General features: G+C 50.5%; 1 protein-coding gene across 1 annotated transcript in view; it reads left to right on the top strand.

The window, feature by feature from the left end:
- The window catches only part of LHFPL7 (LHFPL tetraspan subfamily member 7), a 58,344-nt gene that overhangs the window by 6,285 nt on the left and 29,661 nt on the right, over window positions 1-22,398 (top strand). Inside the window, exon 2 of the mRNA XM_066202177.1 lies at window positions 4,119-4,257. Coding sequence (XP_066058274.1) covers window positions 4,119-4,257 — 139 coding nt within the window. The remainder of the gene's footprint in view (window positions 1-4,118; window positions 4,258-22,398) is intronic.

Genomic DNA, 22,398 nt, shown 5'->3' with positions numbered 1-22,398 from the left:
AGGCCCCACTCAGCACCTCCGTCCACCACTGAGCTGGTTTTTTAGCAAGGTTAAAACTCTCGGTGTCCATTTGGTTTCTGCCTCTGCAGGTGCAGCACTACTCAGTTTAACCCCAAAACATGTTCCCAGAAGGAATATTTGATCACACAGAGCTCTGATAGGAAAAGGTTGCATTTAAAAATGAAGATGGTTGGATTAATTTTGCCACCTCTTCTCTTACAGTTGACTTTACAGTTTTTCTCCAGTTCATTTGGGGTGTCTTAGATATTTTCTCTCAACAGATACCCCAAAAAGCCAGACACACTGCCACCTTCACTTTCTTTTTCTCACTGAGCCTGTGGCTTTATTTCCCAGTTATTCAGGGCATTTATTTTCTGCCCCCATTTCCAAAGATGCTGAGGCATTTGAGCAGGGCAGGAACACCCCAGCAATCTGTAACCTTGCTCTCAGCCTGCTGCTCTGGGTACCACAGCCCCACTCAGGATGGCAGCTGTTGGGGATGGTCAAGTGCCAATTAATAAATTGCATTAATGAACTAATGTGCATCATGACCCAGTTCATAGTGATGGCAGGAGCTTTGCCAGGCTGGTTTCTCTCTGCTGAACCAAACACCAGGTACTGTTTCTCAGCACTAAAACCTGGACTGGAGAGTTAATTTTCCCTTCCTCCTTCCTGCTTTAATTCTGGGTTTCAGAGATTAGTTTACTTTTAGAAAGTTTTCATTAGGGATATTAAGGAATTCTTCCCAGGACGGCCATTATGTGACATTCTAATTTTGATTTTTCTGGTGAATGAAACAACATCTTCAGCAGATTTATTGCTTAGTGAATGGCCCAGCCATGGCATGTGTCAGACCTGTAAAACACTGAAATAACGGGCAGGGGATTGTTGTTAATGGGAATTTATTACGCCACATAAAGGCATATTTACAGTCCCACCAGGGGACGATTAATTTGTTTGGGGATAAACAATTAATCTCCCCGGGAGTGAGAGCAGAAAATCTGACACGGTTTTATGTCTTTTCCCGGCGTGGCAGAGGCAGGATTACTCGCAGCCTCCCTGGGGGCGCTGCCAGGGCTCAGCAGTGCCCAGGGATGGGCAGCCCTGCTCCTCCCTGGCAGGGTTTGCACTGGGAGCTGTGCTCTTTACTGGGATAAATGGGTTTTTTTCCTGTCCTGCCTGAGCTGGGCTCTCACAGGCAGCCTCTTGCATCCCTGTTATTCCTCCCCACCCTGTCTATTTTTGGGCTTCAGCCTTTGCATCTGTTTCCTGCATCCTCTCCTTTCTGCTCAAGATGCAACAGGCACAACCAGGGAGGAGAGAGGGAGGTACTGCCCAGTGGCAAGGAGAGAATTTCAGCTGCTATTCTTTGGTACCTTTGCTCCATGGACTTCTTCCAACTTAAGCCTTCTTATTTCTCTTTCAAAGCAGCTTTTTGGTCTTTGCAGGAGCAATTCCAGTACAGGGCAGGAACACTTGGGTTAATTCCCAGCTGAGGCCCTGGAAAGGTTATGACAAAAGCAAAATTTCTGGTTTCCAAGAGCACATGCAGTGTTTTGGCAGGTAATGCCAGCACACACCCAGCAGAATGTGGGAGCCAGGCAAAGAGCAGTGGTGTGCCCTTTCCTACCGACACCTGTTTTGGGGGCAGCTGTGCCCCTGCCACCCCTTCTGCCCCCCGGAGCTGCCTGGCAGCTGTTCAGTGGCTCGGCACTCCTGGCCCACATGGCAGAACCCAAACCTCACCATTTACCTTCACCTTTTGCCCACAGGGATTTTCTCACATTTATTCACAACGAGACCTTTGCTCCCTTTGCCAAGGCCTGGCTGGATTTGGTGGGGTTTTGGCCACCCCTGGGCACATCAGGACGCTGCCAGCCCTGAGACCCCTCAGTCTTGTTGCCAAACCCAGTTCCCAAACCAGACCAGCTCTTCTGCCAGTTTACCACTCACCTGCACCCATCCTGTTTGTGCCTTTTCCCAGTCACTTTGTCCTGAAAATGGCCTTCCCACTTCTCCATGGGGATTAACAGTCTGAGCAGCTCATCAGTTGTTTCCTGCAGGAACTGCGAGTTTTTAGGGGATTTGAGCTTCCACAATTAAGGAGAACCTAGATCATTAAAAATAATATGCTTCACACAAGAGAGGAACCAGCCTGCTTCACAAGACCCCTTTCTGCTGAAAAATTCATTGCTCTAAATAATTAATGGTCCTTGCAAAGGAGGATGGTTTTGCCAGGCGGAAGGTGAAATGCAGACGCCAGGCAGAGGAATCCTTTTTTTTTGTTATGAATCCAGATTTCTTGGCCATGCCGCTGCCCTGGGAGCAGTGGGGGAGCAGGGCTGTGGCTGCTTTCCCCATGGGGCCCCAGGCTGGGAGAGTGTCTGTGCAATAGGGGCATTCACCCCACCCCATCCCATGCCAAACCCCATGGGTCCCTCCTGGTGTAGGGACAGGACAGGGGACCCTGCTGGGATGTCCCAACCTTGTCTCTTAAGCTCTGAAGCAGCACTTGTCTGTTCAGGTCTCAGTGGTTCAGAAGGCTCTGGAGAGGAGCAGCTATCCCTGCTGGAGCAGCCTCTCCATTTCTCTGGGTAGCTGTTTGCACTGCTGCTCCTTTTGCATTGCCTGTCAGGAATTCATTTATGGCTGGGACAGCATTTGCATTGCTCAGTGCATAAATAGGCTATAAATAAGATGCTGATTTCTAATCGCTGCACAGCCCCAGGAGAAGCACTCACACAGGGGTGTCAGGTGGTGCCCACGCTGCCCTGGCCCGTCCCTCTCCAGCACCAGTGTGTCCCTTCTTGGAGCAGTGGCAGCTGCTGGGCAGGACCCTGCAGGCACTGTCTGTGTCACCCAGCACCAGCCAGTCCAGCTGCTAAACACCAGCTCAGCAGTCAATAACAGGGGTAGATGTAGGGCAGTGCCAGACCTGTGGGACAGCACCACCCATGGGAGGGGGTTTTTAGTTGTTTGGATGCTCCACTGGCATCACAGGATAAATCCAATTCCTCTTTCCCTGCTCAGCCTGCCTGTGGTTCCTGCAGAATCATTTTCACGTGGCAGATTGTAACCTCTTTGGTGAGGGGAGGTAAATGGAAACCTGTATTGGGGGTTGTTTCTGTAATAACCATGGCTGCCCAAAAGCTCAGATAGAGGGGGAAAAATAAGAAAGGAAAACTGTGCATTGCTAACCAGAATGTCTCACCGGGACAAGAGGGCTGGACAAGGGTGGAAGTGGGACGTGACCTCCTCAGAGCAGCTCCCACACAGGTTATAAAAACGAGGCTTTTCAGGAAGATGGGAGTGAGACCTGCCTTGGAGCTGTGCTGCTTCAGGGAGCTGAGGCGGGTGTTACTGCAGGGTGACTCACCAGAGGCAGCAGCATTCCCTGGAATCTGCTGGGAAATGACAGGAGCTGCCGTGGCTGCTGCAGTGCCGGGACTGAGGTGTCCTCACGCTGTGTGAGCGCTGTCAGGAGCTGGGTGCTGGAGGGGGAAGGTCTCCTCACTGCCCCCAGCCACGCTGTACCCCTGGCTGGGCTGGCACGTGTCCCTGCAGTGTCCCTTGCTGCCAGGGCTGTCCCACTGGCAGAAGCAGTCACCTGCAATGGGGACAGAAACAGCAACAGTGCAATGATTGAACACCTGTACCCAAGGGCTTTTTTGCCAGGAATTAGTGCTTTTCCCAGTTTTTAGGCTGCGGGGGGTGGGAGCAGCCTGCCATGTCGGCAGAGCTGCACTGAGAGCAGCAGTGGGATCCCCAAAATTCCTGCTCATTGCCAGGCCTGCTGAGGCAGGTGCTGTCAGGAGATCCATTTCAGCGCTCAGCAGAGGCACTGACACATCGGGGACATCTAATGGCACTTGTCTTAGGGTGTCATGCATGTCATGCACTTGCAATTGTCACTGTGGCCCCAGTGCCAGTAACCCCTGAGCAGGGCATGGCTGAACCTCGGGGTCGAGGCTTAACTGTGAACTGAACAACAAAAGCTGGAAGGGAAAAGGAGGGAGAAGCCGCCCATGCCAGGGCTCCACTCCCCACTTGCAGAGGGGGATTTCTGGGGGGGTGTGGTGGTGGGATGACCTCTCTGACAGCCCCCTGTGTCCTTTCAGACCAGTGCTGTGCTGTGTGCAGGCGGCTGTGCCCTGCTGGCCCTGAGCTCCCTGCTGGCCATCGTCGCTGTGCTGCTGCCCGGCGGAGCCTGCGAGCGCCGAGTCTGCACCCTGGCTGGCTACATGCAGACAGCAGCAGGCAAGTCACGGGGCTTTGCTCTTTGGGCTGGGGAGATGGGGCTGTCCTTTCGTGGTATCTTGGAGCTCAGCAGCATGAGGAGCTTGCAAACCCTAAGCAAGGGTGGGAGGAAAGCAAACGGCCCTTCAGTTTAGTGATTGCCTCCTGCATTCATCATAAAAGCTATTGCACATCACCTCCAAGCAGATACACGGGTCTGGGGCAGAGCCTGGGCTGCAGGCCCCACTCAGGATGTTGTGTGGGACAGGGGGCTGGGGTGAGTGGTGGAGATCAGGCTTTCTGCTGGCAGGGTGCTGCTGCACCTCCCGGGGTCCAGGGGATGCTCCCTGTGAAGTGTCCAGTTTCATCTTTGTCCTTAAGCCTCTGGAAGGATTTCCCTCTCTGAGCTTTACACCCGAGACAGGAGTTGCCCAGCCTGTCCGGCATCTCCCCCAGGCAGCCCTCGTGATGCTGCATCCACTTAAAATTCCATTGCAATTGCCCCGTGCTCCTGCCTCGGGGGAGTGCCAGTGCACAGGGAGAGGGCAGGAAGCTGGGAAGGGACAAACTCCGCTGGAGATTTGTCAACCCTGCAGGGAGCCACGTCCCTGAGTGTTGGACCAAACCTCCCCACCTGGACATGAGCCACGACAGGAGATTAATGCCCGTTCGTGTCTGTGCCCCAGAATAAACTCCTTTCCTTGGAGAAATTCTCAGGGCCAGCCAGGCTTTGTTCTCTGCCTGGAAGCATTCAAGCTGCTTTGAGGGGAAATCCTGTTACACGCTCTCCTCTCCAGGGCTCATCCCGTGGGAGCTGATTTGGGACAGATGGAGCAGGACAGATTTTAGCCATGGCTGCTCCAGCTCAGCCGGGCTGTGGGTTTACAGAGACAGCTGCTTGTGCCTGTTCCCCTTCTCCCAGCTTGGAGAATCCCATCTCTGCTGGCTGGTGGCCAGTGGGTCCCCTGGGTGTGGGACAGAGGCTGGAGGAGCCCCATGGCAGCAGATCCCCAGGGATGGAGCCCTGGGAGGTGACTCGGGGTGGCCTCGCAGCTGATCTCCCCTGCAGGGGATAATTGGGGTAGGAAAGGGTAACCCCACATTACCTTTTCCTGGGGGACGGCACATCCCTGCTGCGTCTGGAGCAGATACAAAGCAAAGGATTAAGAAGAGTCCCCGGAAAGGAAACTGTGGCAGATAAATACAAATGAGGCGCTGCGAGGGGTTCTGGTAATATTGAACAGGCTGTAAATAAATTGTAAGCTCTAAGCGTTATTGACAAATGAAAATTTACTGGGGACGTTTGAGCAAGCTAATGGGTTGCTTTAAACCCTGGCATTGCCTGCTAAGCATTTTGTCTTGTGCTTTTTAATTTTGTGCGCTGCGGATTAATTCCCATTCAGAGGCAGGCAGCCCTGAGTCAACAGAATTAAGTGGTTTAATGTATTTGGATTCAGAAATGGTGCCCCTCCATAATTTCTCTCCTTGTTCCTCCCTCCCTCCCTAGGAGGGAGCTTTTCAATAGAAATCAGCTGCAGCGAGGTGACAGGGAGAGAAACTCCTCCCCAAAAATCACATTATCTGGGAGAAAAACAGGGATTTTAGGATAGATGAAATTATCTGGGAGGGGAGGAAAGCAGAACAAGCCCAGAAGGTTTGGTGAGTAGCTCTGCCAGGGGGACCCCTTGAGATGCTGGCAGAGCTGTGGGGCTTTGTTTCTCTCAAATCCCAGGTTTCCAGGTCCCACAGTCACCTTTCCTCTGTCTGACCAGACATTTTCCCACTGGAATTTTGCCTTCATTTTCCCATTTCACAAAGCCAACCTGAGGTATTCTTTTAGAGCACCAAAGGTATGAGTAAATAAGCTTAATTTTATAAAACATTGAATGAGGAATCCAATGTCCTAATAAAGAGCCGGGTGCATTCAGTCAGGAGCGTGAAACATGCCAGGAAGTGCAGAAGAGCCAGAATCAGCCCCCTCCCCCCCGGCTCTGCACTGTCTCAGAAAGATGCCCTGAGCTGCACTCACATAAATCCAGGTGCAGAGGCCAAGGATTGATCCCTGAACCAGGCAGGAACCAATCCTGAGAGCAGCCCCACAGCAAGAGCAGCCAGGCTCAAGCTACAGCTTTAACACTTTCCTGCTGCATATTTGGAGATCTGAGTTGTGCCTTTGGCAGCCTCAGAAGGGAGGAAGGTAAAAACCTCAGGCAGACAGAGCAGAGCACTAATTGCAGACGCAGACAGGCCATCAGGGTTCAGAGCTGGGCTAATTGCCACCATGCTTTGAAAACATGAGCCCTGATGCCTGGCATCCACTCCTGAGATAAAAACCCAACAAACCAACATATCCATACAAATGACAAGAGGGTGATGTCTAATGAAAGAGTTAATGAGGAACAGGGAGAGGGGGAAGGATAAAGGAATATTTGCTCAGCTCTCACACCCTACAAAGTCGAAGCTGCCCCTGAGAGATTGGAGATGGGCCTCACTCCCTGTTCATGGTGTCAGCTCGCAAAAATGAAATTTCTGGGGGATCCTTTCTCCCAAACCTGCATAGCAGCACCTCCAAAGAGGCTGAGGCAGCCAAGCTGGCCCATTTATGTGTGTACTGCCCCAATCCTCAGCTGCAACCCATTGCTGTTGCTGGTGAGGGGTCCTGGGGCTGACCCCAGGGACAGGGAGGGCAAATGGGGGCACAGCTGAAATCCTGCCGGTTGTCCTTCAGCAAAAGCCTCTTTGCTGGGGTTTTAAAAACAGGAGTTAATGCCAGGAAGAAATGTCTCCCGCTGCAAGGGGGTGAAAGGGAAGGACAGGGAAGCTGCTGGAAGGAGCACGGGGCCATCACAGTGTGTCAGGCACTGGCTTCATGCCCTGGGGAGCCCCAAGGCTCTGCTCGGAGCTGTCATAGCCCACACAGTCCCCAGCAGTGTCACTGCCTTACAGGAGCATCCTGAACCCGGAGGAGCTGAGAGCCAGAGCAGCCTCTGACAGTTTCCAGCAGGGACTGAGCCCCACAGCCCAGAACATCCTCACTCCCATGGGAATGGCCTTCCCAGGGCACTGAGGCTCACGACTGATGAAAACTGAGATTGCAACCGAGGCTGAGTAAACCCCATCAAACAGAAAATCTGGGCAGATTTCTGCTTTGGGGGCTGGTGGTACTAAGGGAAGGATTACGGGTGTGCTGTAGGATTAAGCTGCTGGTGACCACGTTCCAGCACTGAGGCAGCTTCCATCTGCTGCTTAGGAACAAGTCCTCACAGGCAGGATGAGCAGCCTCCCTCATCCCTAAAAGCCTCGATAAAGCCAAGACTGTGCTGCTTTTGGGAAGCTTTTCCCCATGTGCTGTTCAGGCAAAGGGTTCTCGCTTTGCTGGCCAGGGGTGGCTGATCCAACCTGCCAGTGGCCCCACAGCTGCTGAGCCTTTCCCTGGTCCCTGTGGAGAAGCAGATCTTGGCACCTCGGTGAGGGCACAGAGCACAGGAAGCCTTCAGGGAGAGTTTTGCTCTCCTCCTACACTGCTCTCTGTCCAGTCCTTCCACCATCAACTCACTGCTCAAGACAAACCCAGTGCTGAGGGCAAATGATCCTGACCTGCCCGTGCCTTTCTAAGGTTCTTTTGGTTTTAAAGAGCAATTTCCCAGCATCGCCACGACAGAATCAGAACAGTCGCAAGACTCCAGCAAGACAGGCAGAAACCCACAGTTATGCAATTCCCTCATTTAGCCACACTGTAATCCCAGGTTTCACGGTAGTCCCAAGAGCTTCTTCCTGGAAAATTTGTTCTCCTGTATTCTGCAGCCAAGATTCCTCTTACTGGCAGCAGCATGACAGCATTACAGAGATGGCCTCAGCTTTTGGTCAGTTAAGCAGCAGAGCAAAATACAGGAGGCCTTGTGATTTTTGTCTGTTCTTTAGGCTCTGACCATCCTGTAAGAACACAGAAAGAGGGTGAATTGTTCATTTTCAGATCAGTGTGAACCTTCCAAATGTATCAATTCCCAAGGACTGAAAACCAACCTAGATTAAAATGGCTTGTGCCATTCCCAAGGGAGAGCAGCAGGATGGGTGGGAGGTTTGGGGCACAGCAGGTCCCTGCCCAGGCTGCTGTCCCAGTGTCACAATGTTATTTAGGAAGGCAGGACGTGATCCTTCCCCCCTCATTGCACCTGCCAGCATCCCAGCCCGCCTCTGGGATCGATGGTGCCCTGTTTCTCCCAGCTCGTGCAGGCTCTGAATGGCAAACAGCACCGTCATGCACATCCCTATTGATCCCTCAGACTCCTATCGATCAGCCTGCTGACATATAGGTAATGTGTAATTAGTAACTTAGATAAGAACAGCACCAGGAGGGAGCTGCCCGGCAGCTCCAACCTTGGCTGGTGTGTCCCTGGAGCAGCACAGAGGGGTCGTGGCTGCCTGGTAATTGCTGACCTGGCATTAAGTCACTGAAACTCTTCCCTTCCCTGCAGCCATTGCACCCGTGCTCTTCCTGCAAGGTCTTGGATGCCTCCCATCCCGCCCCTCACCCAGAAATCCTGATTGGAATAATGGCATGAGGAAGGCACTCTGCCAAGCTTCCCTATCCAATGCACTTGTGGCAGCTGGTGGGGATGCTGGAGAGCAACGTCCAAGGGTGTTGCAGGGGCCACCAGACAGTGGGGACACGCTCTTCTCCTGGGTTCAGTGTCGCGGCACCGCTTTGAGGGGACACAGCTGGAGCTGACACCTCCCCAAAGCAGGGACAGTTTGGGGTTGGGAGCCCAGCGCTGCAATCGGCACTAGAAATGTTCAGGAATGGCCAAGGAGAGGAGGGTGGGAGCCTCTCCCAGCCCTTGCCACCCCTCCCGCAGAGCCCGGGGCGGGGGCAGACCCACAGCCGCTTTCCTGCCGGGCGTTTTTGTGGCTGCGGCAGCCCGGGAGCCCCATCCTGTTGACGCCGAGGGTTGTTTGTCAGAAGACATCCTTGGGATTCGGAAGAGGAACTTGGCAGAGGAGGCAGGGGGGAAGCAGCGCCCTGTTGTCCGGGCATTGATTTGATTTAAAATCACCCAAAGCTTCCCCCATCCCTGTTTAAAAATAGCATCTTGGCTTTTATCGCAGAGCCCACGCCGTCCCTCTTCTTGTGGCAGTAGCTTCTTGAGAAACATGCTCAGTCCTGATGCAGTGACATTGCTGGATGTGTTCGATCATCAGAGCAGCATTAAGAAAATGTTGCCATAAAGCTGTTTCCCCATTTAGGAATGGTTCCTCAAAACTTCAAGAGAAGCTCCCAGAATAAGCAAAGTCCAGTCTTCCTGCAAGGTGCTTGGGCATGAAAGCAAAACACAGCAGCATAAAACCTGAGCCTGGAGATGTGTCCAGCTCCTGAATTGCAAGGGCAGCTTGTTTGTCTTTCTCTGGAAAGAGCAACTGCATGATCCTCCTTACTGCTGAGGTCCCCACTGCCATCCTCATCCTCTTCTTTCCACATTTCACATCTTGTTCTTGCAACAGAAACAGCACTCACACCACTGGAAGCCCTGATTCCGCCCCTGGTGCAAGGCTTTTTTCCCCCCTGCTTTCTTTAATTAAATTAGCAAAGTCAAAAAACCGCCTTTGGCATGTTATTATTCAGTCAGTGAACTCTCACTAATTCCTGACACAACTAATAAATATCTGAGGGTAGGAGCTCATTGCCAGAGAGCTGGAGAGGGCCTCGGTCACAGCCCAGCCCGAAAACTGCTCGCTCCAGAGCCAGCACTGCTCATGCCTGACTTACCTGTGCTCTCATTTTGTTCACTTGCATTGACGCAAGTCCTCTTCTGTTACATTTTTTGCTAATTTCCTCCAGAATTCAGCTCAGTAAAGGCCACAACCATCCTGAGCCTTGGGCTGGCTTGTCCTGGAGCGAGGGCTGCTCTGAACCCTGTGGAGATGCTGGGCACCAGCACCAAGCGCAGGTGTTGTTACTCCATCGCTCTCTGTGTGCTTAAGAATTTGATGAACTCCTATGTTAGAAGCAACAATTGACTTTTTTTCCATTTACCTCCCAGCTGGGAGGTGTTGCCTGGGAGGATGTTGCAGGGGGGGGAAATGAACTTGTCAGATCCGCAGATCGACAGGCATGAAAGTGGAACCACAAACATCAACTTCAGCCTTTCAGGAAATTTTTACTTCTGCTGAAACAGTAATTTCTCTGTGCTCACTCCAGTGCATACATTCGAGTGACAGATCATCTTGGTTTGAGAACAATTTCGTGATTTTATTTCCAAAACCTAAGATCTCCATTGGAGAGCCAGGCCATTAAACACAGCAGTGAAAGGAGAGGGGCTGGCAGCTCTCCTCACAGCCAGGCTCCCTGCCACAGGTTAAGTGCAGATCAGCCTTCCCCAGGGCTCCAGCTCGTTTCATACAAGGTGCAGAGCTGCTGAGGGAACAGGGGCCAGACCCTGGCTGTGCCATAGAGCAGCTGAGCCCTGCTCCACCCCAGTGACAGATAGAGATTCATTTCCACCTGACATTTGGACAGATTTCTTTCCTCTGCTCAGTTCTCAAAGCATGCTGTGAGTCTCTCCAGGTGGGTTTTGCCATTTGGCACAAAGCTGCTGACTTGGTGCCTTTGCCCTCCCCTCAGGCCAGGTCCCAGCAGCAGCAGCAGCAGTGGGGCTAATGCCAGGAGCAGAGCATTTCTCAGTAGCCTCATTTAGAGAATAAACCAGCCATGTCCTTTCACTGGTTTCTTGGAGAGGGGCAATACATTTCCAGTGGCATCAGTGACAGAAGCAATATTCTTTCATTGCTATCATCAGAAAAGAGCAGCTTTATACTGCAAGAAAGAACTATTGCACTTGTAAAAAACATATTTTTTATTCCCTTAAACCTGAGGAAATCCTTGTCATATTAATATGTGTCTGAATTGCTTCTCTTTCAACAGTTCTCCCAGGGATTTGAGCTTAGACCAGTTATTGCACTTGGATGTAGTAACAGTCCATAAAAAAGTATATTCTGTAAATAATAACAGTGCTTTGTAATAAATGGAAACTACAAATAACAAGTGCCACTGGGACTCCAACACTGCTGCCCCTGAGGAAAGACAAGCCCCAAGGAGCCCAGCACTGTGCCACAGCCACGTGTTTCAGATGGGAAAATCCATATTTCATGTGATTCCCTCTGCCTGTGACTCTCCCTTCAGTTTACAGACAGTTTGTTCCTCCTACAACACAGGACATTTACCTGGATTCTAAAATTTTCAAGGCACCAGGGTGGAACACGTGGGTGTTACCAAAAGGCTCCTCAAACCATATCTTTCCAAGCAAGCTCCTTCTTGAATTTTTGGGGAGGGATGGCTTTGATAATGGCTCATCTTTCATGAAGTTTAATTGAGCTTGTTTCTGCAGGAGAGAACCACTGCAGGAGAGGGTTCCCCTTCCCTTGCAAGTTCAGGTTGCGTAATAAACCAGACCCTGCAAAGCTTGAGAGCATTTATCATTTAGCAGCTGTCATTAGTGGCTGCCCAGCCTGCTCTTTGCATGCCCACAGTGCTGAGAAGGATCACGTCCTCTTACCTCCTTGCTGTGTAATTACAGCTGTGTTCAGCTGAGGTTTCTTTTCATAAACAGTTTGACTTCTCCCATTCCCCCTCCTTGCTTAGCTCATGTTTGTTGGCTGTTGCTGGGAAGATGGAGACAGGCCCCTGCCATCCTCCTCCAGGGCCACCTAAATGTCCTCCCTTGCCGTGGGGAGGGAGCTCATAGCTGAATTTCATGCATCCTGAAGCAATTGTGTAGACACAGCATCATCTTTATTGACTCATCCATCTGCACCGAGCGCAGGGTGTAACGCCGAGGAAAAAAAGCCTCCCTGTCCTCTCTGATGCCAGCAGGGAGCTCAGGACTGTCAGGAGCAGTTTGCAGTTCAGTCTGCTCAGGGATGCATTTCAGGGAGTTTTGCTCAGCCATCTCTGGCCATGCTGGAGTTTTGGGCCTGTTGCTAATACCAGTATTAGCAGCATGGAGACAGTCTCTGGCCTTGGGAGGAGATGTAACTGTTTGATGGGCTGGTTGGATGCTGGCTGGAATTTAAAAGGCATCTGAAAGTGAGGACAAGGACCCGTCAGGACACAGAGCAGGGCAGTGTAGAGAGAAGCCATTACCTGTCTGCCAACACTGACATGCAGCACCAAAACCGAAAGGTTGACATTAAATTTAGGGTGAAGCAGTGAGCCCCCCAATGCCTCAAAACTTGTTTTGCTGAGGTTAAATGACGCTCATGCTATTTGTAGATTCACTCTGGAAGTCATTACAGGGCCTGGTTGGCCCAGCCTTGGTGAGCACAGTGATAAATCTGGGTGGCAGCTGCTCACTGTCTTTTGTGTCACAAATTGCCCGGGCAGTTAAAAACTCTGCTGTCTGTGCACCAGCCAGGCTGGCTTTAGAAGCAGGGGTGCAAAGAGAGAGGATTTCCCTGAGAAAGGAGCAATGAAGACCTGACAAATGAGTCTTTCCAACACCTACAGTCCCGGCTGACTGTGGGACAGACCCTTTGGTGGGACACGGGGCCTTTCAGTGCAACTTTGCTTGCTCTGATTTGGCTTCAGTGTCCTGGATAACTGGGAGGTGGTGAGCTGGGGAGTCAGCCCTAGGAACAGCCACAGGAGCAGTGGCTCTAGGCCAGATCCACTTCCTTTTTGCACAGCCTGACAATGCAGGGAGTCTGGCAGAGGTCTCTGTCCTCCTGTGGGCACGTAGCACAGCTCCCAGGCGAGCTCTGCTTCGGAAATGTTTTGCTCTGGCTTCCCGTCTGAGCCTGTGCTGAGCCAGATTCCTTTGCTGGTAAGGAACAGATCTGCTTGGAGGAGAAATTTACCCTGCACCGAGTGTAAACACAGATGGAAACGCGGTGGAGCCCTTTTCAAAGTCAAGGGAACAAATCTGTTTAAAAGGCTGAACATCTGGGGCAGTGAAAGAGCAGGTGGAGCCTTAACCCCGGAAAGGACAGTGGGGCTAAGGCAGAGGGCACAAACTTCACAATAGAAGTGTCTAAGTGGAAAAATTACCCCAAAGAGCATAACAGAAAGGAGAAAAGGCTCCTTTTTGGATCTTTTTAAAGACTCCTTAGTTTTCTGAGCCCTGTTACACCCCAGGCACTTTGGATGGAGCAAGCTTTTCCCCTGGACTGATCTCATCTGCCTTCTCTAAGGCAGCATGTCAGGGAAGCAGCCCCATGTGTCCTCCAGCTGCTGGGAGGGATAAGCAGGATTTTGTTCCCTGGTTAGGCAGCTATTGCTGTGCAGAAACCCTGGAAGGACAGACCTGGCACGTTCACACCAGTGGGAATCAGCTTCCTGATGGTTTGGTCAGCTCTTCTGCTCCAAGCCAGTACATGTTTTCTGTGTTCTACAGTAACAGCACTCCTGAACAAAGGCCTTGGTCCTGCAGGGCTTTATTCACTCGCCTAACCAAAGAGCTGAAAACATGGCTAAGCCTTGGATGGCTGAGAAAATGTGAAATTGGGTTCTCCTCCCAGCCATAACCTTGGCAGAAGCGCAGCTTTGGCTGCTAAAGCCCATGAAATGAACAGCCCCTGTTGCTCCTGATAGGGGTATAAAATTCTAATTACTTGAGATTCAGTGAAACAAGGATCTTCTCCTTTTTGATTGAATTACTCCGTGGTTATTCCTAGAAGACTGGAAGCAGATGGCAAGCTCTGGCCAGGCGTTTAACAGCCTGAGTTATGGCACAGAGGGGATGGAGCTGAGCTCCAACCTGCTGCTCCTGCCTTCCTGCTTGCTTTGGGTCCCCATCCTGGTGTATTTCCTGGGAGAGGAGAGGCTGGAGGCTGGGTTTGCAGCAATGGATGGAGACGTGGAGCATGTCCAGCAGCAGAGGGCTTGTTTGGCAGCTCAGGTGGCAGCACGGAAATGCAGAAATTTTGTTTCTGTAAATCCAGCGCTGCTTTGGCCCAGGTGGGCACATCTTGACAGCAACCCCAGTGCGTTGTGTCAGGAGCCTGTGGATCTGGGAGTGACAACTGCCCTTCTGTCACACAGGAAGGCTCCCCATCCTTCCAGGCCCAGGAGGAGGATGGATGGACGAAGACAGACAGTCCCCTGGGCTGGGGTGGAACAAACACAGCTGTATAATTTCTGCCTCACTGCTCCTCCTGCCTCCGTATATCTTGAGCACATCAATAAAATCAAACAGACTATTAGCGGCACGTCCTGTTATCAGCCACGGATGGGCATCAGGCAGCCATGCAACCTGCATTTTATGAAGTGCTGCTCCTACCACTGCTGGGGCTGCAGTGATTATCACATCTCTTCACAGCTGGGCCACACCACAGCTTTTATGAGCTACCCTACATCAAAGGCCCTTTCTTTTTAAAGATAAATTAACAATTATCTCCCTTTCTTTTTATTTAATGGCATAACAGCCAGCTGATTACTAGGTGAGACACCAATCTTGTTGCCAAGCTGTGCTTACTGCATTGTCTATTTGATTATTTTTATTGAATAAGCAAATGTTCTCTCGGAGCTCTGAAGTCCTTATGAGGGAGACTCATTTTCTGCTACTGTGATCTCTTTGTCACGGGTGGGTGATGTATGAAAAGGAATTGCAAATAGCTGTTTACAGCAAGCAAAGTCACAGAACAGCCCACTTCAATTTCTGCTATCTGTCGGAGGCTGTTGTTGGCGATGGTCAAAATTAATTAAGCAGGAAGGAAGAGAGCAGGGAGGCACTGTGCATCCAGTCCTGACATTGAAATATTAATGGTGAGCTAATCAAGAAAGAGTATCTATGAATATCTAATCAGCTCACAGTTTGCAGTTTTACTGAAGCAGTGAACTTTTGGGCAGCAACCCTTTGCAGGAGGTGTCGGGAGGGGAGGTGGGCGGGCTGCTCCTGATCGCTCTATCTGGGGATAAACAAAGAGCTCCTGCCTGTGACAGGGGCTGAGGGACGTTTTCCTTCCACATCCCTGCTGCCACTGGATGCTGCTGCATCCTTCCTGCTGTCACCTACAGCAGCCAGGCCGGAGTGTCCAGCCCACAGCATTCCCAGTGCTGTGTTCCTCCCTCCCCAGTGCCAGAGGCCATGTGGAGGGCTCAGCTCCTCCAGGGCTGAGCTGCAGCATCTGTCCACGTCCAGGTCTTGGGAAAAGGCTCAAAACATTGTGCCTTGGACACACAACCTGGCCCTCTCCTTCCATGCCTGGTACAGGCACTCCACGGGAGGCACCAGCTGTGTCCCTGTCTCTCCTGCCAGTGTGTCCCCAAGTGGAATTTCCAAGCTTTTTATGGGGAAACAGAAGGTGATGGTTGTGCTGCAGGGCCAGGGTGCACGGCAGACCCCCCAAGCCCGGTGCCTGCTCAGCTGCTTTCTCCCACCCACCACACAAGCAGGGAAAAACAAGAGGAAACAATCCCATGGCAAAGCTGGGCCGATTCCAATCAAAGCCACAAAAGTAAATGTCGGCGTTGGGTGCCAGGAGTCGTCAAGCATCATTTCTTTCTTCAGTGTCACTGTAATGAGGGCTGTGGCTTTGGAGATTTCTATTGCTGTGTTTCTGCAAACAGTTCCCTCCTCTAACCTCTTGGAAATTGGATTTTGTGGGGCTGAGCAGTTTGTGTGCAGCAGATAGCAGCAGGACTGATAAGCAGAAACCTGTTTACACACTCACTCTCATCTAATACTACGACTGGGCAGGCGGCTGCCTAGATTATTTTTTTAATTTCTTTTTTTTTTTTTTTTTTAAATGCTATCAAATGTAATCCTTGTTGTCTGAATGTTTTGCTGCTTAACTGGGAGAAATCCGAACTGGACAGTTTTAACATGTAACAAACATGAAAACGATGTGAAGAAAAGGATAAAGGCAATAAGTAAATTTTAAATGACACTAAGGAAGAATCAAGTGGTGATCAGGAGGGAATAGAAAACCTACACTGCTCCTGTGTGAGGTGGTATTTCTTGTGCTGCCAAGGGAGTAGGGACTGGATACAACTCCAAATGCAGAAAGGAGAGAGTCCTGGCACGTCGCTCTGACAGCCACAGGAACTTTCTGGGAAAGGAAAAGCAAAGCAGATGGCAGCAGTTGAGAACAGTGGAAGGTACCAGGGATGTCCAGGGAAATGATGGAGCCCAGTGGCTGCATCCATTGTCTGTGGGAGGGAGAAACCCCCTCACTGCAGGTGTGTGGGTGCTGCAGTGCCCAGCTGCAGCTCCTGGGGCTGGTGGGGGAGCCAGCAGCAGGATTTCTCCAGGAGGAGCACTCTGCAACGTGCTTCCCTCTACTGCTCCAATATAACCCAAATCTGCCAGCCTTTAGGGCCTGCCGAGAAGGTAATCTGTGAGCATGGCTAATTATTTCAAGCAAAGCAGCAGACTAATGCCACTAACCTGCTCCCAGGGTCTGAGCTCTGCCCTGTGCCTTGGCTCTGTAGCTGCACACAAGCTGCAGGGAATTACGGATCCGTGGGGGTCTGTGTAAAGCTCATGGATATAAACAGATCCCATGGGCAGGTACCTTGAGCACAGAGAGGGAAATTCACATTTTTCATAGCCGATTCATTCAGTTGTCATGAAAATGCTGTTCCAGCCAGAAGGCAGAATCTCTTCTTTCTGCCATTTAATTTTCTTTAATCTGCTCTTGACATTTATTGAAAGAAGTATTTTACCCACATCAAAGGCAAAGATTTCAAAACATCACATGGAAAAAAAAAAAACCTGAAGGTCAGTCCAAGTGAGGATATGGTGGCTGACATGAGATGAAAGACTCTGGTTTCCACAGGGAAGGTCTGTGCAAAACAAGAGGCCACACTGGCCTGTGCTCTGAGGGCACTTCATTTGCACCCCTGGCAGGAGCTGCAAATGGTGGGCTTTGTGTGTTTGACACCTTCAGCAATTCAAGCAAGCCCGTCCTTAATATGAACAGGTTCAAAAATAAAAGATGCCGTGACAACACAAGTTTTCAGGAGGCTCTTCATGGGGATGAAGTGTTTCCTGTGGCTCTGCCCAGTGTTGGGCCAAATCTCTTTGCCTGGGGCAGAGCTGGGCCCTCCTTTGCCCTCACTCTCCATGAGGGACTGGTGCTGCTTCTCACTTGATTCAATGAGCCAAAACACTTGACAAACTCAACAAACTGCTGAAAGTGCATCCAGTAGAGGGGCCAAGCCTGCAAGATGCCTCTGGATGTGTGGAACATCCTGAATGCCAATACTGAAGAAAGATGTAAAATGTAAAAGATCCTCAGAAAACTTCTGCATTTAGTTCATTTTGCATGGATAGAGGTAACAAGCTGACACAGGTTAATTTATAGCTTGGTTGTATGCTGATTGCAAAGTACACATTTCCAGTCAGCCACCCTGAGTAAATCACTTTCCCACTGGTTCTCTTGGCATATAAAAGAAATTTCTCCCTTCCCGACATTTAAAAAAACCCCTAATATGTTATACACTCCATGACTTTATAGCATCTTTAATATTTAAAAGGCTAGAATCTATAACCTCAACCTTTAACAAATGTACAGTAACGTGATAACAAATTTGCCTCGAACAGCTGCTATCTTGGTACCAACTGGCACGAGGAGGAGGGAAGTAATTGGCTTGTTTTCAGATAATTACCATAATTGTAGTGACACCATTTGGATCACATCTAACTGCATTCCTGCTGCAAGTTGGATAATTTAATAATTGGCAGAATTTAGACTGACAGTAAAGGTAAAGTCAGCATATGGTGGGGAATCAGCAGGCACCTCCCTGCGCTGCTGGTACAGGCTCTGCTGCTGTTGCTGTGAAGTTCAGCAAAATCTTTTGGGTTTGCTGCTTTTCTGGAGCTCTGTGACTGGGCCACATCTTTGCTCCTTTCCTGATGCTTGACATGATGAGACCACGTTTTGCACCTCTTGAACCTTTTGATTTGAGATCAATCAGTTCAGTTCACTCCTGCCCAAATTACTACTTCCTTTGTGCTCTTGAGTATTTTTAGCTGTCCTACTTCTGCTGGGGACTCGTCAGAGCTCTGCACTGAAAGGGGATTAAACCACGGTCAGGTGCTTCCAGGCAGCAGAAATGCCTTTCGCAGAGGGTGAACCCAGGCTCCCAGGAGCAGGGCTCATTCCCCTGGCTGAGCCCAGGGGTGCTGGGCACTGGAGGGAACTTGTTCCTCTTGTGCCTTCCTGTCCTTGCTGCTCGTGGCCAGCGTGAAGGGGATGCAGCACCTCCTGTGCCTCCAGTGCTGAGAGCTGCCCAGCCAGAGCCCCGGGAGCAGGGGCTGCAAGGTAAGGCCAGGAGGTGGCTGAGGCTGCCGGGGAAAGACAAGGAGGTTTCTCAGCTCAGTTGGGCGCTTTTGCCAGGAGTTGCAAAAGGAGCAGAGCACTGAGCAGTGCCCTGCAGTGCCGGTCAGTGGCCTTGCCCTGTCTTTTTCTGCAGGGCACAGCTGAGGACAGCTGACAACAACACTGACAGTGCCCAAGGAGAGGGGGCTGCTGGAGCTTCTCCAGTCCCCAAATGAGAGATACTCCTGGGGTACATTGGCTCGTTTTGGTTATGTGACTCTTCTGCTTTCCCTGGGCTGAATCCAGACACCAGATGTAATTTCCACAGGTCCCAGTGGGTGAGAGGACTGGGGATACACCCTTAGGCCAGGCCTGGGATCCTGGGGGATCCCTCAGAGAGGCTGGAGAGAACTTTGGCATGGAGCAGGGGAAGGGCTCATCTCGAACAGACCCCTCTGCCAGGATGAAGTTGACAGCTCCATCCCAGACTGGGCACACACAACCCTGGCACAGGAGGGAGGGAAGGGGGATGACTGAAAAGTAAATCCCCAGGTTCTGGTGGGTGGTCTCCAGTGTAGTGCTGGGAAGGAGTGGGAGCGTGTGCTGCACCAGGTTTGTGATGCCTGGAAGCAGCTGCTGATCCCCACACATCCCTTCTCCCTGCCCGGCACACAAAAACTGCAGGGGATCCGTTTCCTCGCAGCATTCCCTCCCCCTCTGTGATTTATTGCTGCCAGGAGGCTGTGCATGTGGAGGTGGCATAAATCTCACCCAAAAGAGAGAGAAGGAGGAAATTTGCATTCGCTTCCTCACTGGCATATTGAATGCAGCTTTCCAGTTCACTGCTGAAACCCTGGGCAGGTCCCAGGCTGAGGCACTTCCCTCAAGACACAACAGGGCCAGCACAGGGGCTTCCTTCCCTGCTGGAGGAGGCTCCCACAGCCAGCAAGGAGCAGCTCCCCCACTGCCCAATTATCCCCAGATTAATTTCGATCCACTCCTATTTATATTTTGTGGTATCAGCCTACATAATTCTGCAGTATTTACAGGCTTCAAGCATTCACTGTGCTCCCTTGTGCTGATCTGCCAACAGCCACAAACCCTTTCCTCATTCAGACCTTCCAGTCCTCCAGCTCTTTTCTGTGTCTCACCCACCTCCCTCTAAGTTGCTTCCATCCACACTGACAGTCCCTGTGCTGGAGTTAAAACCCTCCCAAGCTACTACTGGAGGCTACAGAAAGCAATTAGGGAGATTACAGTCAGGGCATGGTCATGCTGCTGTAAGGTCTGGATGTCTTGTCACAAGCAGGCAGCCTGGACTAAGAGGCTTTCAAATAACAGAGCATAAGCAAACAGGAAAGCCTGGCAACTGTTGTCTCCAAGACTGCTTTTTGCCTGGAAGTCCATCAGTGTTTTCCTGTGTCAACACTAAACTGGATACAGGGCAAAGCGAGAAATGCAAATGAGCAAGGAGAAAGCAAGGTGGATATAACACATTAATCAGAGGCAAAAGTTGGAGGCAGTCTGCAAACCTCTGCTCCTGCAGGGGCTGACAGCTGTAAATAGCATATTGAAGCCATGGAGGAAGTAAAGAATTAATTACAGTGCCAAGACCCAATCCCACTTCCAGCCACAGGCAGCATTTATTAAGATCTCACTGAGGCAGGAAAGATTGAACAAGGGACTCAGGGGACTACGAAGGGGAAAAGAATTAATCAGTTTGTCTCAGGAGACTGGAGAAGTCAGATTAAATAAAAACTGGAAGTAAAACGAAAGGGGGAACAAGACGGTTGGAAACCTGGACCTGTTAGAAGGAGAAACTCTGGAGTCATATCTGGGAGCAGTCCCAGGGGCTCCAGTCCCCCACTACAGAAGCTGGAGAGCTTTGAGGACAAAGGCTGGAAGTTTGCCTTGACTTTTTAATAGGTTTTAAAATGTCACTTTAGGCTTCTTCCTTCCTTTGCCTGGCAGAAGGAGGCCAGGAAAGACATCCCCAGCTCTCCCACCTCTGATCCTTGCTCCAGTGCCTCACCAAGGACCTCAGATTTCCCACATCCCAGGGGATGGATGTGGACCTGAGAGTTATTCCCCAGCCTGCTGAAACTCCCTGATAGCCACGCAGGGCAGCAAGGGAAGCTGCACCCAGTTGAACAAATAGAAATCCAAATCCCAGAAGCAACACCCTTAAAGGAACATTTCTGTCCCTGCCCATTGTCAGCCCAATGTTTTCCATCACAATAACATTCAGTTATTTATCTTCTAAAGTGTACAACATTTTCTTCCCTCTTTTGTGCTGTTGCTTTTCTGCCTGTCCCTCTGGGAAAGGTCACTGGGCTTCCACATTCCTGCTGTGTAATGAGCTGTGACAAACGCTGGTGACCAGGCCCGGGTCACAGAGTTTTAGAGGGAGTTGAACACCAACATCACAAGGAGGGAGCCTGTCCCCAGCTTGTGAATGGGTGTCCCATTGCCAACCTCTGCCAGTTCAGTAGCAGAAACTGCCTGGAAGCCAGATTAGAGACTTTTGTCTTATTCTTTCCCCTCAAAAATCCCAAGCCTGACATATCCAGACATAAAATAAAGCTTTTCATGTAATCAAAGTAAAGACTGAATGGAGGAGCACGCTTTGTCCTCCTTAGTAAGTTTTCAGGAAACTGTAAGGCATTCCTGCTTTTCTTGCACGTCCAAAACAAGCTGCTTTGAGAAACTCCTTATGGAAATGCAAAGCGTATATCCTATAAGCAAGGTTTCTTCAAATTCCAGCAGCTTTGATTCAGAAGAGAGACACCAAAGCCCTGCCTGTTGCAACAGAAACATTTCCCAATAAAACTGCAGTTTAGAAAGTTCCTGACTTTATCATATCAGTCTCTTTCACAGAAGTACAGGTGTGTGCCTGCATTTTTAGCAAACTTCCAGATTATTGGAATATACTGATTACATAAAGCACAGGTTGTAAGGAATAGACATTCCATCAACAGCTGCATTGGGTAATAACCCTTAACATCAGAAAGCATCATAGCAGGATGGGTTTTGTCCCATGTTATGCCAAAGAACAGTAAAAAAAAAGGCATTTTCTGCTGATTCTATGGTGGTATTTCCTGGAAAAACCACTAAACACTGTTTGCTGGAGTTTAATGTGCATGAATGATGGGAGGGAGGGATGTGCACAGCTCCTGGCTTTTAAAATCTGGGGCTCTCCTCTGACCCAGAGCACGAGCACCTGCCTGTGTGCAACCAGCCTCTTTCCCTGACATCAGATTTAAGGTGAACAAACCACCAAGCTACAGCTGCAGGCAAGACTTCAAAACCCCCACAAGCCACCAAAAGTAAAGATGTCTCTCTCCCAACACTTGTGTAATGTCTCAAACCAAACCAGCCAAAGAACTGAAATGTGAAACTGGTGTAGAAATAGATTCTCCCTCAGAAAATGAACAAAAGGGATGTTTGCTGGGGAATATAGATAAGACAGGGTATTTGAGGTAAAACCTAAAAGCTGGAGATGGAAGAACCTCCCTGAACCACCTGTTCTTCCTGGGGTCCCATGAGGCCCCAGTTTCAGTCTCTGGGCTGTACAGTCCCAACGGCACCAGGTGCTTTTCAGAGCTGGCGCTGCCCAGTGACAGCTCACACCTCCACTGTTAACTAACCCAGAAAAGACAAAACCTTCCCATCCCTTCCCAGTCAGCTTTCCCAACGTGGTGGTGGTGAAAGCCTTGATGCATCTCACTTTAATGTCCCTAGGGCTTATCGATGGATCCCAAAATTAGATCAGCAGACCCCAGCAGGCTCAGGAGTCTTAGCTAGGCTTGTTACCTTAATGAAATGCTAATTGCTGCTTCTGCAGACTAAAAAAGTGCCTTTGGTCCTACAGCAGCTTCAGTTAAGCAGTGTTAATTGCCAAAGCTA

This window comes from Chamaea fasciata, unplaced genomic scaffold, assembly GCF_029207755.1.
Source record: "Chamaea fasciata isolate MVZ Bird 193981 ecotype frontalis unplaced genomic scaffold, bChaFas1.0.hap1 SCAF_21, whole genome shotgun sequence".
Taxonomy (NCBI): Eukaryota; Metazoa; Chordata; class Aves; order Passeriformes; family Sylviidae; genus Chamaea; species Chamaea fasciata.
This window is presented reverse-complemented; position numbering and strand designations above follow the sequence as displayed.